Consider the following 19,606-nt stretch of genomic DNA (forward strand, 5'->3'; position numbering starts at 1 on the left):
TCCTTGCTTCTCCTTGGCATCATTTGAGCCTTTTTTCCCTCTCCATCCTTGCTGCTACTTGGCACCCTTTGGGCATTTGCTGCTTCTTCTTTCCGGCTGTTGCAATGCAGAGAGGAGCTCCAAACCCTTGTCTCTCTTTCAAGCGGGGTCTGGCCAGCTAAGCTGCCTTTCCTGTCCCCCACCTGGGTGCCTTTGCCCCCCCCCAGTTTCTGCTGGAGATGGAGGCCCCCAAGCCTCTCCATTGCGCCCCAGGAGAGCTTTCCTTTGGTGCGCCTTTCTTTGGTTCCGCCTGCTTTGGCTTGCCCTTCTGGCAAGCACCCAGGCAAGGAGGAGTCTGGCAGGGAGGAGTCCCTTCTCTGCAGGCAAGGGGGGTTAGGGCCACCCGCCGCCTCCTGGGTTTGGGTTGGGTTTTATTTTGCTTTCCCTTCCGCCAAGATTGCCTTGACTTTTTGCAGGGACCAGGCCGGGCTGGGGATCAGGTAAGTGCTGGGGGATCTGGACTAGGAAACTGGGATTCAGAGAAGAGTTTCTTAGTTGGGAAGCAGCTGAAAAAGCTCTGGGAAACAGCCAGGAGTTTTTTCCCCTTTTTCTCCAACCCCTGTTACACAACCTCTCCTCCTTCCTGGCCACAGAGTTGACCAGCCTAACCCTGGCAGGTCTACTTTTGAGGGTAGGGAACCTGGAACCTCCAGGAGGTGTCTTTGGGCATGTTGGGGTTGGCACTATAAAGGTGATGTCCCTGTTGTGTGGATTTGGGATGTTGCTGGACTTAGCCACACAGCCAACATGCTCTCCCTGGATAGGTTTCCTGAATTCCGGGTACAAAATCTGGAATCCCAGGACATATATTTATTGCATTTGGCTTGGCCCCATAAAGGGATCCCTCTTGTGTGGAATTGGGGTGTTGTTGGACTTGGCTACAAGGCCAACACAGCTCCTCTTTGGATATGCTCCCTGCATCCTCAAGACGTTCATTTCCAGGACAAGGAAGCGGTGTTTGGATTCAGACCAGGGTGACCAGACGCATCCTCCTTTTTTCTGGGACACGTCCTACATTTCAGCCTCCTGTCCAGGAGGGATTCCAAACTGTCCTCCATTTTGGGCATGACTTAAGAAGCATGGGTTGATAATTCTAGGTTTTGAACTTTTCTTTGGTCACGTCCTTTTTTTCTTGGAAGTTCTCCATTGTTGTGCATGACTAAGAAGTGTTTTGAGCTTTTCTTTAGAATCATAGAACCATAGAGTTGGAAGGGACCCCAAAGGCCATCCAGTCCAACCCCATTCTGCCATGCAGGAACTCTCAATCGAAGCATCGCCGACAGATGGCCATCCAGCCTCTGTTTAAAGACCTGCCCAGAAGGAGACTCCACTATACTCCAAGCCTTGGAGTCCAAGGCAACGTATTCCACTGGCCAACAGCTCTTACTGTCAGGAAGTTCTCCCTAATGTTTAGGTGGAATCTCTTTTCCTCTAGTTTTGCATCCATTGCTTCATGTCCAATTCTCTGGAGCAGCAGAAAATTGCTCCAATTGCTCCATCCTCAATGTGTCACCCCTTCAAATACTTAAACAGGGTTATCCTATCACCTCTTAACTTTCTCTTCTCCAGGCTAAACGTACCCAGCTCCCAAAGTCTCTCCTCATAAGGCATGGTTTCCAGACCTTCCCCATTTTGGTGGCCCTCCATTTTTTCTTAAATGTCCTCCATTTTGAGCATGACTAAGACACCTGACTTGATATTTCTAGGGGTGTTTTGAGCTTTGCTTTGGTTGCGTCCTCTGTTTTTCTTGAACGTCCTCCATTTGTACGGTGCCTTCTCCTCCTTTGCGGTAAGGATATCTGGTCACCCCAATTCAGAGCCAAAACAGAAGCATGGCTTTGGCTTCTGAGGTTCAATTGGAGCAAAATGTTAGATTTTGAAGTACCTGGGCAGTTCCAAGCTGCAAAAAGTCCCGTTGCTCCATGTTGACAAACCCGTTCTAGCACTTTGCGTCTCCACCAGAAGCCTGGCTTTTGTAAAACCGATTGTTGCTTGTTGTTAACTGCCTTCATATCAACTTATGCCGACACTATGAATGAGAGAGACCTCCAAGTCCTCCTATTCTCAGGTCTTGCAAACTCAAGGCTTGAATGGCTTCCTTGATTTAGTCCATTTATATGTAATGCGGTCTTCCTCTTTTCCTGCTGCCTTCTGTCTTCCGCAGCCTTATTGTCTTTCCTAGAGAGTCATGTCTTCTCATGATGTGGCCAAAGTACGACAGCCTCAGTTTAGTCATTTTTGCTTCTAGAGAGAATTCAGGCTTGATTTGCTCTGGAACCCATTTCTTAGAACTCTTTTCCAGCTTGTCTTTGTGTGCCTTCAAGTTGTTTCTGACTTACAGCGACCCTAAGGCATCAGTGGGTTTCCTTGGCAAGGATTGTTCAGAGGAGGTTTGCCATGGCCTTCCCCTGAGGCTGAGAGAGTGTTGCTTTTGTGACTGTGAAGAAGCCAAAAGTAAGGGCACAAATATGGCACCGTGGTTTGAGCATTGGACTGCGATTCTGAAAACCAGGGTTCAAATCCCGGTTCAGCCATGCAAACCCTATATGGGTAACCCTGGGCAAGGTACACTCTCTCAGCCTCAGAGGACAGCAAGGGCAAACCCCCTCTGAAGAAACATGCCAAGAAAACCCCACGATAGGCTCACTTTGGGGTCACCATAAGTCAGATATGACTTGAAGGCACAGAACAACAACAACAAACTGCATAAGTGATGTGGAACCTCTGCATGCAGAGGCAGTATACCTGTGAATACCAGTTTCTGCCAGACCACACAAGATCAGGGCAATCTTGCACCTTGATGCCCAGCTCATGGGTTTCCAGGAAACATCATTTTCTCCAAAAGTTGGCAATGATGTGAAGGCCCAGCAACAAACCAACCATCTGTGTATACAGCATGCACTCTCCTAAATATAAAGGTAGTTTGGATTCATCACAGTTTGGAGTAAAGGAATTGTTTAAATAGGAAGCTAGGGCAGGTGGTTGGTCTCTCTAACGGACAGTGTCTCTCCAGGGTTTCAGATAAGGGCCTTTCTGATAAGGAGATGCCAGAAACCGAACTTGGGCCTTTCCACGTCGAAAGCAGATCTTCTGCCATGAAAGGCTGCAGCTCCTCTCTTGCTGTTTAATTCTCAATTACTTGCTCCTATGAAGCATGTGATCCATTTTAAAATGCAGATAGACTATCCCATTGACAGCATGATCTCTGCTCTCAATGCTCACCAAGTTGTTTCTGACTTATGGCAACCCTATGATGAACCACTCCTGGGGTTTTCTTGGTGAGATTTGTCCAGAAGAGGTTTGTCCTTGCCTTTGGACATGAGGCTGAGAGAATATGACTTGTCCATGGTCACCCAGTCGGTTTCCATGGCTGAGCGGGATTCAAACCATTGTCTCCAGAGTCATAGTCCAACGCTCAGACCACTGCGCAATGCTCGCTCTCCATCGCTTCTATGCAAAGCTAAAATCAATACAAGTATTCACGATATCAGTATTGCTGGAGAAAGGATAGGAAAACCCTGTTATTTGCCTGTATCACAGTGGTCCCCAAACTGAGCCCTTTAAGAGAAGTTGGACTTCAGCTCCCAGAATCCCAGACTACTGGCCAACATGGCAGAGGCTTCTCGGAGCTGAAGTCCAACATCTCTTAAAGGGCACAGTTTGGAGACCACTGCTGCAGCACAAGGAAGTCAATGCCATGCCCCAGATGTTGCTAGACTGATGGGAGATGAAGTCCAAGAACATCTGGAAGTTGACATGGGGAGGGAGAGGAATTTTACCAAATCGCAAAAAGAAAAGAAAAGGCATACACTTCCAACAATGTGTATTTTAAGCGCCTTGCTGTGTTGCTTTGCGTTGTGTTTATGCCTAACAAACTCGGGGGAACTCCATGCAAGATACCAAGCAGAGTACAAACATGATAAAAGCAAAAAGTAACTTAAAGAGCATAGTACAGTAACTGCTAGCTAATCATACAATGAACTAAAATGACCCAAGACAAAGAACTAGCAAGAAAGTAACTGATAATTAGATAAATCCTATACGGAAAGTAGCTAATGGTGTTTACTGACAGACAAGTGTTTCTTTGGTGATGCTTTATGGTATTACTATTTGGATAAACTAGTTTGCACTTTCCTTGACTTTGTGTGTGGGGGTGTTTTTTCGCTCTGTTGTGTTCTTTCTCCTGTTTTGGCTGCTGATGTGGCGCAGATGGCTCCAGGGGTGTATATTCTGAGTAAGAGGAACAAGTAAGGAGCTATTTGAATGAGTAATCTCTTGAAAACGTATATTGTAGTGTCAGCGGATCAAATTATCTTAGCATTCTGGTCTTCGTGGGGTTGGACTGGATGACCCTTGGAGGTCTCTTCCAACTCTATGACTCTTTTATTCTGTCCTTTTTAAGGCTACTTATTTCATGCCCGAAAGTCACTGCACTGGGCTCCAGAAGTGTGTCATAAGAATGGTCTGTCTGGATTAAACTTTATAATCCAACTTCTAGCATAAAGCCAGTTGGATGTCTCTTAGAGGTTTCCTCAGTCAGGCCAGGAACCTCCCAGGCTTTCCCTGTTACTTGTCTCCAAAGTAGATCCCATGGCATACCCAACATGATGAAGCTCATAGACTTTGCTGGCAGAATGATAGAGTTGGAAGGGATCCCAAAGGTCATCAAGTCCAACTCCATTCTGCCATGCAGGAACTCACCATCGAAGCACCTCCGACAGATGGCCATCCAGCCTCTGTTTAAAAACCTCCATAGAAGGAGACTCAACCATTCTCCAAGGGAATGTCTTCCACCGTCGAACGGTGTCTGGAAGTTCTTCCTAATGTTGAGGTGGGATCTCTTTTCCTGGAGCTTGCATCCATTGCTCAATGCCCTATTCTCTGGAGCAGCAGAAAACAAGCTTGCTCCCTCCTCAATGTGAAGGGACAGATTGCAAAAACAGACTTATGAAACATATATGAACAGAATTTGACCATAGAGTTGTGTTGGAGAACCTAGAGGTGTCTAATGGAAACACCTCTCTAGGCATTTGTAGGTCCTCCAGGATGATTCAATAATCAACTTCTGACGGATGTTGACCATAAAGTTGCTCTGGAAGATGTGAAGATTCCTAAAGAAGCGTTCCCTTAAATACATTCTGGAGCAACCGAAAACATTTCTTGCCCATCTTCTGTAGGACAGCCCTTCAGCTGTTTGCCGGATATTAACTTCTGCAGCCAGACTGATCCTTGAAGGTATGCTGCCTCCGGCCAATAATGTCCTCTTAGCCGTTTGTTGCAAAATCCTCTATGGGTTTTATTCTCTAAAAACGCTTTCCGGGCTGATGATCGATGCCACGTCTTGCAGATGCAGATTTCACGGGGTTTAGTGCCAAGACATTTGTGTTATGAAGAGTTGCAGTTGGGTGGGTCCCAAATATTGTTAACATAATGGCTGCTGGCAGTCAGTTGCTGTATGTATGCAGTTTGCCTCTGACTGCACCATTTGTTGTCCCACCTCCAAATCTGTGTGCTATATAAATCCACTGGAATTCAAGATAACACTTCTTCTTGTTGTTGCTGTGTGCCTTCAAGTCATTCCTGACTTGTGTGCCTTCAAGTCGTTTCAGACTTATGTGCCTTCAAGTCATTCCTGATTTACGGCAATCCTAAGGCGAACCTATCACAGGATTTTCTTGGCGACTTTCTTCAGAGGGGGGTTTGCCATTGCTGTCCTCTGAGGCTGAGAGAGTGTGACTTGCCCACAATCACTCAATGGGTCTATATGGCCAAACCACGATTCGAACCCTGGGCTCCAGAGTCATAATGTTCAAGCTATTCTCAAAGCCAGTCTTTCCCATCATAGTAGATTCCATTCATTTTATTCGGATGTGTCAGAGTTGAACCCAGGGCCTTCCTAATGGAAAATACAAGTGTTAATGGAGCTACTCCCTTGTTCTTTCATTACAGCTTTCCCACTCCTTCTGCCTCCCTCGTTGTGTAGCATGCAAATGAATTTTCTCGATCTCCGATGCAAATTTGCATTGTTGTTGTGTGCCTTCAGGTCGGTTTCGACCATGTTTTGTAGCCACAGTCTCCGCTTCCTGGTTTGAGATATCTGTAGGATCTAACTGGTAATTTCAAGTCTTGTAAAATACTTCTTCCTTGGCTTCCTGGAGTAACTGGATTGGGAGGCATGCAGTTTGCTGGACTGGGATTTAGGAGACCGTGGCCTCATTCCCACTTACAAATAAATTGGTTTCCGATCCGGATCGATTCGACAGCAGAGTGTGGTTCCCACTACGTTTGCCCCGATCGCACTTTTTCCCTGTAAAATAACCCACTTCTGGTTCACATTCACAAATGAATTGGTTCAAAATGGACCTGCTCCAGCCGGCCAAAGGGCAAATTAAAATCGATTCCGACCCGCATCCAGTTCACACTTGTGCAGAATCGGTTTATCATAAGATGTGTAAAAAAATCAGCATCAAAAAGACGCAGGTTACATGGGTCCAAATTGCTTCAGCGGTTTGGTTCAAGTGGGAACCAGGGTCACTTGAACCAGTTCAAACCAATTTGTGATCCGGTTTAAAGGGTAGTGGGAATCAGGCCCAAGTTGAGCCACGAAATACATCGGGTGACCTACCTCACTAGGTTGTTGTGACATGGCAACCCAGAGTAGCCATGTCACAACACTTCATTTATATCTTCGTTTATATCCTGCCACTTCATTGGCAGGATATAAACGTAACTAACAACTAATACAGTTGACCCTCCACATTTGCGGCTTTGACTTTGATGGATTTGACCATTCACCGATTTGATTAATACGTTCTGGTTTTAATATGTGGCTTTGGAGTTGCACAGAACTCTTCATCACCAAAATGGGGAATGGTCTGGAAACCACCAAACCCTATGAAGAACAGTGTAGAGAGCTAGGCACGCTTTTTAACTTGGACTGTTTGAAATGCTTGTTAGCGGCCTAGAGTCCTTATATCGGGATAAAAGCAGGATGTAAATGAATAAAATGAGAATGAATGAATGTTTAGCCTGGAGAAGAGAAGGTTAAGAAGTGATAAGATAGTCCTGTTTAAATATTTGAAAGGATGTCACATTGAGGAGGGAGCAAGCTTGTTTGCTGCTGCTCCAGAGAATAGGACCCAATGGAGGAATGTTCTAAAAAAAGCAAGACATCATCTGCAAATAAGTTTAACTTGTGGATTTGTCCTCCAATGTTTGGCCCATACTTTGGAGGCTTTTAAACTTCCATTGTGTCTTCTTGTATGGCCAGGGGTTGGATCAGATTACCCTTGGAGGTCTCTTCCAACTCTATGTTTCTATGATCAGACAAACTGGAGACACTCTGGAACATCTCATCTTCCGAACGGCAGCCGTTGCAATGAGATAAAAGCATTTCCAAGCGATCCTAAGTTTTCCATCACTTGAGTCAGATCCGCAAAAAAATAGGACTCCAGGGTGGAGTTGCGATATTGTGTCTAGCATCTGAATCACAGTTAATTTAGACTTTGCGGTCTTGCGTTTCAAGGCGGGTGTGCTTTTGTCCGTTTTCCGAGGGACGGTTCGTTGCAGTGAAAATAACCAAGAGATCTGCAAAGGTTTAAAATCTTAAGGTGGCATAAGCTTCCATGGCTAGGCTTTCTGCAGAGCAATGTTGCTCCTAGCAGCAACAACCGCAGTAATGATAAGAGAAGTAACAATACTTCTAACGCAATGAGAATAAGATTGGAGAAATGTTGATTTAATGGACCGTTTTCCAAGACGTCGCCCATGAAGACTAGAGTGGCTGGGGATGATGGGAACTCATACCTAGTATTTGTTGAGTACCAAGTTAAGGGGACTGATTTAATATTTTAAAATTTGGGTTTAATTCATTGGTTACGTTTTTATCCCACAGCGTACATGCTTCTCCACCCAGTTTTGTTCACAACAATTTTATGAGGTTAGTCAAGCTGAGAAAATGTTTCCTAGATCAGAACGTATTCTGCCAAGTCTTCCAGTTTAACCACTTCACCACTTGATTTTTTAAAATTATTATTAAACGGTTTTATTTGTTTTTTGTAAAGAGAGCAAACATAATATTTAACCATCATTCCATACATAAATTTACACTCACTCCGTTCGCTCCTTGCTTACAGCTTTGCAACTTCATCTTCCAAGCTTGACTTCCAAAGCAAAGCAGTAGTTAGTGCCTAACCAAATTCTTCAAACGGTTCCTAAATTACATAGATACTACTTTCCAATCCCAACTTGTATCAAAGGATTAATACTAGATATGTTTTTTGTGGGTTTTTGGGGCACTGTGGCCATGTTCTAGAAGAGTTTATTCCTACGTTTCGCCATCATCTGTGGCTTTGGCATCGTCAGAGAAGGCTGGCATGGAAGAGAGTGGGGTATATATACTTCCATGCCAGCATCCTCACCAGCATCTGTGGCTGGCATCTTCAGAGAGCCTACCCAGGGTCACACAGTGTATATCTATCTATCTATACACACACATACATACCTCACTTTCTTCCATGCCAGCATCCTCTGAAGATGCCAGTCACAGATGTAGGCAAAACATCAGGAACAAACTCTTCTAGAACATGGCTACATAGCCCTAAAACCCACAAAAAACTATGGGTGCCGGCCATGAAAGCCTTCAACGTCACACTAGATACAGCGTTTGTAGTCGACTATTCCTTAAGTAATCCATAAATCCAAATGTTGCTATTACACCCCAGTAATAATTTCTGTAGTTCATAACCATATCCCAAATTTTCCTAGCTTTTTCATACTTCGTTGGGCAAGTCGGCTTGTCCAATTCCACCGTTTCTAATAGTTTCAATAACCCAGCGGTTCCCAAACTTTGGGAAACTTCAACTCCCAGAAGCCCCAGCCAGCTTGGCCAACAGTCAGGAATTCTGGGAACTGAAGTCCAAAACGTCTGGAGGACCAAAGTTTGGGAACCACTGCGAATCACCAGCCTTGCGTCAGAGATATTGAACGTTCGCCGCTTGGTTTTAGTTGCATTTTGGAGCTGCTCTCCAACCATCCTAGATCTCCGATCTTTGCTTCATCCCTGTGCCATCTTCGCCTTTTCCTTCTGATAACGTTTGCGCAAGACTAAACCCATCCGTGGCTACTAAGGGTGTGCGGCTCAGAGCCACACCAAATTCATGCTTTTGTTTAAAGTCAAGCTAAAGCTCTCCGGCTTTTGCAGTGAGTCATCTCCTCTCAAGCTTATCTTGATGCCTGGAAGTCTGACTTGAAAGACCTGTCATTATTTGAATGTAAATGGAAAGGGGAGGGATATCTATGGTGATGTGGATTTTATGAGCGCCACTATCTTCTCTCCCAATCTTATTATATTGCCTCGTTCCTACGATTTGCAAATTAATTGGTGCACCGCTGTCCTTGCCAGGCAGTTCAGGGAGGTAAGGATTATATTTAGGGTTTTACTAGTCCATTATGCCAACGTGGTGCAATGGTGTTCAATTCCCTGTTTGAGCATAAAAACTGACTTTGGGCAAGTCACACCCTCTCAGCCTCAGAGGATGGCAATGGCAAGCCCCTTGTGAAGAAACCTGCCAAGGAAACCCCATAGATTCAGCCATAAATTGGACATGACTCGACGGCAAGGATCTGGGAGAAGACTGGGATTGCGTCCTAAAAGTCTCTTGAGCACTGTGCAGTTTTGGGATACAATAACAACCTCCAGGCTGCTTTGGATCTTAGCAGCATCTGCTATAATATCCCTTTGCACAGAGAGGGAGTCTGGTTTGCATTTGTTGTGGTGTGTACTCCGTTGATATTTTTTGCCTTGCCCTGAAAAATAAAAGGCAGTGATGATTCATTTTTAAGTCATCGCTGGTAGTATCTCTGCTTCGCATGCAAAAGGTCCCAGGTCCAGGACTCGGATTTTCTTGCCTGTTAGGGGAGGGATGGCAAGTCCTCCTCTCTCAGCCTCGGAGGACGGCAAAGAAAAACCCAACTTGCCTTTTGTTGTTGCGGTTGTGGTTGTGTGCCTTCAAGTCATTTCTGACTCATGGAGACCCTCAGGCCAACCCTATCATGGGGCTTTCTTGGCCATATTTGCTCAGAGGAGGTTTGCCCTTGCCATCCTCTGAGTCTGAGAGCATGTGGCTTGCCCAAGAGTGTTGCCATAAGTCGGAAACAATGTGGCGGCACATAACAACATGTGGTAAAATCCATACTCAGGTTCAGTTTTAGCATTTCCCAGTATGGCAGGCAAAGACTGTAAATACAGACGGCTGCTGCCTAGCAGTCATTCCTGCATACAGAGATCTTTTGCAACTTGCAAGCAAAGCATGCACTTCTCCTTTGGATTACGGTCATTCCCTCTTTCCCCTCCCAGCCATAGTCATCTGGAAATGAGCAGAAGCTCCAGGAATGTAGAAAAACATGCAGATTGTGGTACAAGGGCCAGATACGAACTACTAAGAACCGTTCGTTTCGCTCCCTGGCTGCTTACTTTCCACTGTCCTTCTCTTCCTTCCTTTCCAAAGCATGGTTCTAAACCATTAGATATATGGGCAAACCACAGTGGAATTTCACAAACCAGGGATGGAAGTGGGATGGCGGAAAAGAGGGCATCTTTTTGAAACCATGTAAAAAGAAGAATGGTTTGAGGGTTGGACTCCGACTCTGGAGACCAGGGTTCGGATCCTGGCTCGATCATGGAAACCCAATGGGTGACCCTGGGCAAGTCACACTCTCTCAGCCTGAGGGGAAGGCAATGGCAAACCTCCACTGAACCAACCTTGCCAAGAAAACCCCAGGATAGGTTGGCCTTTGGGTCGCCATAAATCAGAAACAACTGGAAGGCACAGAGTAACAACAGCAAAATGCATTCAAAGATATAGACATGTTAGTGTGTAGAATCAATAGATGGAGAGATGTTGCGGCACCTTTGAAACTCACTGAAAGAAAGAAGTTGGCAGCATCTTTGTGCATGTTGTGCTTTATGCATGTTGTGGAATTCACGAATTTTTTCCTCAAAGAATCCGGGCAGAATCTGGATTACAGAAACATGGGTTGCTTTTTTAAGTGAACGTGAAGAGCCGAATGCAGAGAGGCCTTCCTGGCGGCGCTTGCAAAATGCCATCTGCTCTGCCCTTAGCATTCCAGCTGCCAGCTGTCAGGAGCCCAGAATGGTATCAGCAACCATCTCTCCCTTCCCCCAGATTTTCCTGGACGTTCAGCTACATCCGCTAAATCAAAACCGAGACAGGTCCATTTCCGATACGCCGGATGATTTCTACTTTCTAAACACAGGGGAGAGACTTTGGCATTTACCTTCATTATGAAATGGGCGCATTCACTCCGAGGAATTCTGTTTCCTAATCCCAAAATAGATTATGATAATCTGTACTGAGGACGAAAGTGGACTCTGCTTATGCTCAGCAGACATTTCTTTCCAGGTATCGGCTCCTGTATGCATTCCCCTATTTTGGGACAACGTCACATAAAGATGTATCTCAGTTAATGAAATATAGTGGGTCCTTGGTATCCACTGCAGCTTTGTTTGCGGATACCAAAATCCATGGATATTCAAGTCCCATTATTATTATTATTATTATTATTATTAACCTTTATTTATAAAGCGCTGTAAATTTACACAGCGCTGTACATACAATCTTTTTAATTGGACGGTTCCCCCATTAAATACAGTGGCATCGTAAAATGATGTCCCTTATATGAAGTGTCAAAATGAAGGCTTGTTTTTTTAGAATTCATATATTTTTTTAATATTTTCAAGCCACGGATGCTTAAATCCGTGGATAAAAAATCCAGGGTTACGGAGGGCCGACTGTACAATATAATGATAATATAATGATAAAGGTTATTTGTATTTCCCGCCTCTCCCTGCAGATCAAGGTGGGATTACAGCAAAGAATAAAAACCACAATACAATACAAAATATAGTGTTATCTAAAAATACAGTCAGTAATATGGTCCTCTCCCTGCTTTACTTCATATTTGGGATGGACAGATGAATGGACAGACAGATGATGGACAGATAAATAGATGATGGTTAGATAAATGGACAGATAGATGGGTGATGGACAGGTAGATGGACGGATAGAGGGACAGATAAATGGATGGATAGATGGACGGATGGATAGATAGATAGATAGATAGATAGATAGATAGATAGATAGATAGATAGAGGAGACAGATAGATAGACAGACAGACAGTTTATTGCTTAGTCCAAAGACCATTGCAAACAAAACTGAGGGAGCGATCAGGCAGACCCAGCAACATCAGGGACTGCCTGAAGGAAGAGGCCCCTCCCTCCTCAACTGTCATCTTGGCCTCAGAGGGAGCGATCAGGCAGACCCAGCAACATCAGGGACTGCCTGAGGGAGGAGGCCCCTCCCTCCTAGAGTGACATCTTGGCCTCGGAGGGAGCGATCAGGCGGACCCGGCGGCATCGGGGACTGCCTGAGGGAAGAGGCCCCTCCCTCCTCAGCTATCATCTTGGCCTCAGGGGGAGTCATCGGGCGGACCCGGCAACATCAGGGATTGCCTGGGGGAGGAGGCCCCTCCCTCCTCGGCTGTCATCTTGGCCTCAGAGGGAGCGATCAGGCAGACCCAGCAACATCAGGGACTGCCTGAAGGAAGAGGCCCCTCCCTCCTTTGTCACCTTGTATTTTGTATTGGTTTAAGATTTTTTACTGTACACCGCTATGATCATTGCGGAATAGCGGTCTATAAATAAAACATATTATTATTATTATTATTATTATTATTATTAAAACGTCCAAACTTTCATGCCATTACGATTACAGAGTCAACCTTAAAATGAACTTAAATAAATCAAATACATGCCTAAGCTTAAGATAAATGCCATGCATTATAAAATAGATCACACTGTAATAACAAAGAAAGAGACCTTATTAACTGTTGGTGTTATAACAAAAAGCATTTTATGCGTGGAATCACTATTTGTCTTCTCTTTGTCTCAGGGAGATTGCTCCTGGTTCGGTGACCGCCCAAGATGTCCGAAGAAGTCATTGTCCCCGTTTATTGCACCGGTGTCTCGGCGCAGGTTCAGAAGCAGCGAGCCAAAGACCTGGGTTTAGGGAAACACGAGAACGCCGTCAAGTACTTAGGCCAGGATTACGAAAGGCTTCGGAACGAATGTTTGCAGAACGGGGCACTCTTCAGGGATGAGACCTTCCCCGCCTCCGCTGCGTCTTTGGGTTTTAAAGAGCTGGGAGCCAACTCCTCCAAAACGTACGGCGTCAAATGGAAACGGCCCACGGTGAGAAAGGCACTTTCTTTGCTCTTCTGTAGAAGTGCCTGAAAACCTTGATGTCCTTAGAGAAGTCTTTTCAGGTCTTTTAAATTTATGGTGGTATGGGTTCCTGATCTCTTAGATATAGGGCCTGAACAGACAGGCCAAAATAAAGCTGCTTTGGGTCACTTTGGAGGTATGCTGTTTAAATGATGCATGAGTCCTAAGAAGCCAGAAGCTGTGCCAAAGCCATGCGCCTTTCCTAAGGACCAGAGCGCAGTTTTGGCGCGGCTTCCGGTCTCTTAGGATGCATGCATCATTTAAAGAGCATGCCTCCAAAGTGACCTGAAGCATCCTCATTTTGGCTTGTCTGTTCAGGCCCTAAGTATCCAAGAGAGACTGTGTAGTGTAGTGGTTTTGGTGTCGGGTGTTGCGTGCCTTCAAGTTGTTTCCAACGTATGGCGACACTAAGGCGAACCTAGTTTTCTTGGCAAGGTTTGTTCAGAGGAGGTTTACCATTGCCTTCCCCTGAGGCTGAGAAAGTGTGACCTACTCAAAGCCACCCAACTGGGTTTCATGGCCAAGCAGGGGATCTCCTGCAAGCAAAGTAGACACTTCCATAATTCGCTATGAGCCTTATGCAACTTATGGAAGTAGAAGAAATACAGGGTTTAACCACAACAACAACGACAACACATTCTCCTTTGTGTCTTTCAGGAACTTTGTCGCAACCCACTCTTTATCGTCGATGGCGCCACCCGCACAGACGTCTGTCAAGGAGCTCTGGGTAAAGTTGTTCCTACTTATCTCAGGTTGTGGTTTCAAACCAGACATACTTCTTAACTCCTTGAAGCAACTCAACGCTCATCTTTTAGCTCAACTTTTCTTACAGAGGCAGAATTCAAAGACCTAGCAGTGTTAGTCTGTAGAGTCAGTATGGAGAGAGGTAGCACCTTGGAGACTAAATGCATCTGAAGAAGTAGACTTTAGTTTACGAAAGCTCAACTTCTTTCTTTCAGTTTATAATAATAATAATAATAATAATAATAATAATAATAATAATAATATTCAAAGATATAGCAGTCTTAGTCTGTAGAATCAGTATGCAGAGAGATCTTGCGGCACCTTTGAGACTAAATGCATTTGGAGGAGGTAGGCCTAAGTCTATGAAAGCTCATGCTGCCAACTTCTTTCTTTTAGTTAATAATAATAAGAATAGAATAATTACAGCTGTGTTAGTCTGTAGAATCAGTATGTAGAGAGATCTTGTAGGACCTTTGAAGGTGGCAGTCACACTGACGTTCTTGTACTACAGAGACCCGGATCTCCAAAATGACATGATACTGAATTGATGTTCCCATTGCGCTTACTGCGGTCGAATCTCCCCAAGGCATTTTAACCCAATCCGGCATTTCCGTAGTGTGAATGGGGCCTGAGATGAACTGAAAGAAAGAAGTTGGCAGCGTGAGCTTTCATAGACTAAAGTCTACTTCCACAGAAGCATTACCTTATAGTGTTATTATAAAATGGGAATGAGGACTGCCTTTGGTTCCTTGGAAGAGGAGTGTGATGGAGGCAACATAAGTGAGCAATGGATGTTTTCCAAACCTTTCTCACTGCCGCCATCACTTTTGGGGCCCTAAGTGTCCCCTATTATATGTGCTAAGAATATAATTTTAATATTTTGAAACGTTGTGTTTTCTTTTGTCATTGTCTAAATTCTTTCCCCTTGTTACAGTTCCCCAAAGCTTACAGTATTTGACAACGGGTGCTTTTGCACATCGCACAAAGCCAGGGGTGGGAATGTGCGTCTCTCCTCCAGATGTTGTTGGACTGTGATGCCTATCATCTCTTACAATTGATTCTCTTGGCTGGGAATTGCAGTCCAACATCTGAAGGGCCATGCATCCTGCACTTGTGCGCTAAGCCACGGTTTGTTTTAACCGTGGATTTTCGTTTTGTTTGCGTCTGCTTAGGCCACAAGTTGCGCGGCAGGCGAGGAAACAAACGTTGGACCGCCTTCCCTATTTCTCATCTGTCTTTTGTCTTGTCATCTATTTCTAGATGAATAGATAGAAAAAATATACAAAGTCAAGGTTCTGGATTTATTCATAACAATAAACTAGGGTTTAAATGGTTCCCAAACATCGGTCCTCCAGATGTTTTGGACTCCAGCTCCCAAAAGTCCCTGGCAGCTTACCCAACAGTTGGGAATTCTGGGAGATGAAGTCCAAAACATCTGGAATGCCAGTGTTTGGGAATCACTGGTTTAAACAAACCATAGCTCCTGGGCTGTTCCATCCTTTCTGAGACCAGCTTCCACCTAGAAACAGCCCTAAAGGCTGCATGGGTTTCTTCTATGCAATTGCTCAATATAGGATCCTCTTCCCTCTCCATCCCTTATTCACTGGGAGTGACAACTGAAATCGAGATTGCAAACATGCGGTATTTCTTATCTTTGCAAGCAGCTTTAGGAGCCTTCTGGCTAAAGGGCAGGGCGCAAATGCTTTCAAGAAGTAAAGAAGAAGCCCATTGTGTGCATGCGCGCTGCGAAGAGAAAGACACAACTTTTGCATGGGAGGAAAAGAGGAGTAGGCAAACACGCTCCAGCAGAATAGAGGCCCAAATGCCATTGAAAGGAAGAGAAGGGACCCAGCAACCCAGGCAAAATTGAAAGAAGTTAACAGTGTGTTTTTCCATTGCTTGTAACCAAAAACATGGGTGCCACCCCAGGGTTGACCAGGCATCCTCCTTTTCCAGGGCATGCCCTCCGTTTCAGCCTTCGACTCCAAAATGTCTTCCATTTGGAACATGACTATTAGTAATAATAATAGAATTCAAAGATACAGAGACCTTGCAGCACCTGTGAAACTAAATGCACCTGAGGAAGTAGACTTAAGTCTACGAAAGCTCATGATGCCAACTTTTTTCTTAATAATAGTAATAATATTAACTGAAAGAAAGACGTTGGCAGCATGAGCTTTCCTAGACTTAAGTCTACTTCCTCCAATGCACTATAGCTTTACTTTGGTCACGTCCTCCGTTTTTGTTTTTTTTGCAACATCCCCCATTTTGCAGTGCCTTGTCCGCCTTTGCGGTTACAATATCTGGTCGCTCTGCCCATTCCTAATTCTTGTAACCATTTAGAAAGCGCTGTGGGATCCTTTTGCACACACGATGCGCGCCCTTTCTTTTCCTCTTTCATTGGCTGTCATACTTCCACTACTGACGCTGTTGAGTTCGGTCCCAAGTTCATAAGGGAAACTCCCCGACAGCTGCAGGAAACACACCCTTTTTCTCTTTCTTTCTCTCGTTTCTCCACTCCTTCCTTCCTCCATAGTAATTATCTGATATACGTTCTGCAGACGCAGCCTTGTGTGCGGTCTTTTGTGTGCCTCTCTCTATGGCACAGTCGGCAAACAAATACTAATGCTAATGCTGAAGCTCTTGCTGTTTCCCACAAACCTTGGGGATGGAGTGTCGGAGGGCAAAATAATACCTCCATGTCCTCCAGATCAGCGATCCCCAAACTTTGGTTCTCCAGATGTTTTGGACTTCATCTCCCAGAATTCCTAACTGTTGGCCAAGATGGCTGGGGCTTCAGGGAGTTGTAGTCCCAAAACCTGGAGGACCAAAGTTTGGGAATCGCTGTTCTAGATCATCTAGTTCTCCTTCCGTTTGGGCCAAAGTGACCACAAGGGAACTCAACTTGTAAGACGTTCAAGAAAAATATTGGAGATTGCCAAATAAAAGCTATAAACCCGAACGTAAATATAAAAATTCATTGCGTACGGTTCGTTTGGAACAATATTGCATGCTCTGTATTTTATTAGGTACACTACCCTATTTTTCTGACGAACTTATCTGGGTTAAATTATTTATTTTATTTTATTTTATTTTTATTCCACCTTTCTCCTAATGTGGGACCCAAATTCAAAGATATAGCCGTGTTAGTCTATGGAATCAGTATGGAGAGAGATGATACAAGGTGCTACAAGACCTCTCTACATACTTTCTTGGTTAAAATGCCTTGTCGGCTTGCCATAGACTTCTAGAACTCTGTGCAAGACAAATGCTTGAAAGAGAGTGATGTTCTAGTCTCCTCTATGCCATAAAATCACTTGGGCAGCCTGGCCTACCACACAAGGCTGTTGGGCAGGTTTGTTGTTGCTGTTGTTATGTTCCTTCAAGTTGTTTCTGACTTATGGCAACCTTAAAGCGAACCTATCATGGGGTTTGCTTGGCAAGATTTCTTCACAGGAGGTTTGCCATTGCCTTCCCCTGAGGCTGAGAGAGTGTGACTTCTTGCCCAAGGGCACCCAGTGGGTTTCCGTGGCCAAGCCAGGAATTGAACCCTAGTCTCCAGAGTCGTAGTCCAACATTCAAACCACTACTCCACAAAAGAGCCACATATACTGCATTCAGCTCATGGCCAGAAAAGTGGCATGGAAATGTGCCATGGACCGTTGGTATTTGCTGGGGTTTGGTTCCAGGATCCCCCATGGATACCAAAATCTGTGGATATTCAAGTCCCATTAAATGCAATGGAGTGTTGTTGTTGTTGTTGTTGTTGTTATTGTTGTTGTTGTTGTTGTTGTTACTGTTATTATTATGGCAGTGGACCCTTGGTATCCACTGGGGTTTGATTCCAGGACCCCCATGGATACCAAAATCTGTGGATGCCCAAGTCCCATTAAATATAAAGCCATAGTAAAATGGTGTCCCTTATGTAAAAGGGCAAAAGCAAGGCTTGCCTATGGGAATTTGTAGGGTTTTAAAGTATTTTCAAGCCGTGGGCGCTTGAATCAGTGGATAAAAAAATCCGTGGATGAGGAGGGCTCAACTCATAATAACGGACGAATAAAGATCTGGAAATGTGAAATGTTCAACTTTTGGCTGGAGTCAAAAACGTGTGACTCATTCTTTGTAACAGAAACCATTGTTTAAAAATGTGAAATGAAGTTCCCCACCCAGAGAGGTTTCCCTTGGCTCCCTTTGACTTTGTTGGCTTGCCTTTTTCCAGGCGACTGCTGGCTCTTAGCAGCCATTGCTTCGCTCACGCTGAATGATCCCCTTCTCCATCGCGTGGTCCCTCATGGACAAAGCTTCCAGAACGGCTATGCTGGCATCTTCCATTTCCAGGTGAGCGCCTCTTGTTCGTAGTCATTGAGATCATGCAAAGTGCTTTTTAAAATATTGTGTCTTTTGTGTGCATTTTGGAGTACAAGGATAGCTTCCTCCAGAGACCTTGCTTTTTGGCACAGTTGCATTCTCAGCAGTCTATTGGAAGTCTGATTCTTCTGCTATGTGCGCCTATGTTCCTTGTTACCCTCCAGAATTGCTGGGATTTTTGCATGGGAAGAAACAATGGCCAGTGGCGGAAAGGCACTGTTTGGGCTGCATACCATTAGCCATGTTGAAGCTAAAGCTCATACTGACTTAATACTAAGTGTATTTCTTTTTACAGTGGTATCTGCTGGGATTTGGTTCCAGGATCCCCTGCAGATATCAAAATCCATGGATGCTCAAGTCAATGACGATCTTTATTTATGGCCAATAGACCCATCACAGCATGCTTAGAACATATACACTTGCCCCTCTGTATTCACTAGGGTTAGGGGCACAAGACCCCCGTGAATATGAAAAAACACATGAGAGGACACCTCTCTAGGAATCTCTAGGTCCTCCAGCACAACTCTGTGGTCAACGTCTGAGAGACACTGACCATATAGTAGCACTGGAGGAGCTACAAAGGCCTAGTGGAGTAGTCTCTCTAGGAATCTCTAGGTCTTTTAATGCAACTTTGGGGTTAAAGTTGACTATAGTCCCTTATAAAAAATGGCAAAATCCAGGTTCACTATTTGCCATTTATAGTTTTGGGGAATATCTACAAGCAAGGGAGGCTTGAACCCATAGATAAAGGCTCCGTGGATATATCACCTAATATTGTCTACAACGAACCATCAGAAAGATGGTTGCGTCCATGAGTAAAGAATCTGCCGGATTGGAGAGCCAACTGTATTTATTTCTATCTGTTTGTTTCATCTCTCTCTCTCTCTTGTTTTTACTCACTTGGTTCATTCATTTCTCTTTTGAAATTTTCTGCTCGTCTTCCTTTTAAAGGAACTCCAGAGCGGTTTGCAGGGCTGGCTTCCCATTCAAATTGCTCCGCTCTGGCTTCCCATAGCCTGGCTCTATGCCCTGCAGCTGCCTAACCAAAAGATTAGCCCAAAGCCTATTCCTGAACTGCTGCGAACACCTTTCCTTACCTTTTGTGCATCCACCCCACCCAATACCTTTTTGGCAAGCAGAGGCAGGCTGGC

The 19,606-nt window shown here is 44.7% G+C and overlaps 1 protein-coding gene across 1 annotated transcript in view; it reads left to right on the forward strand.

Annotated features, from left to right (window-relative positions):
* Positions 1 to 391: 391 nt before the first annotated feature.
* LOC149302064 (calpain-1 catalytic subunit) overlaps positions 392 to 19,606 on the forward strand; it is a 35,391-nt gene continuing 16,176 nt past the window's right edge. Inside the window, exons 1-4 of the mRNA XM_089483497.1 lie at positions 392 to 479; positions 13,012 to 13,310; positions 14,001 to 14,070; positions 18,307 to 18,425. Of these exons, the coding sequence (XP_089339623.1) occupies positions 13,044 to 13,310; positions 14,001 to 14,070; positions 18,307 to 18,425 (456 nt within the window). The 5' untranslated portion in view covers positions 392 to 479; positions 13,012 to 13,043. The remainder of the gene's footprint in view (positions 480 to 13,011; positions 13,311 to 14,000; positions 14,071 to 18,306; positions 18,426 to 19,606) is intronic.

The sequence above is a fragment of the Sceloporus occidentalis genome, unplaced genomic scaffold (assembly GCF_023333645.1).
Source record: "Sceloporus occidentalis isolate IW3139 unplaced genomic scaffold, rSceOcc1.0.p SCAF_20, whole genome shotgun sequence".
NCBI lineage: Eukaryota > Metazoa > Chordata > Lepidosauria > Squamata > Phrynosomatidae > Sceloporus > Sceloporus occidentalis.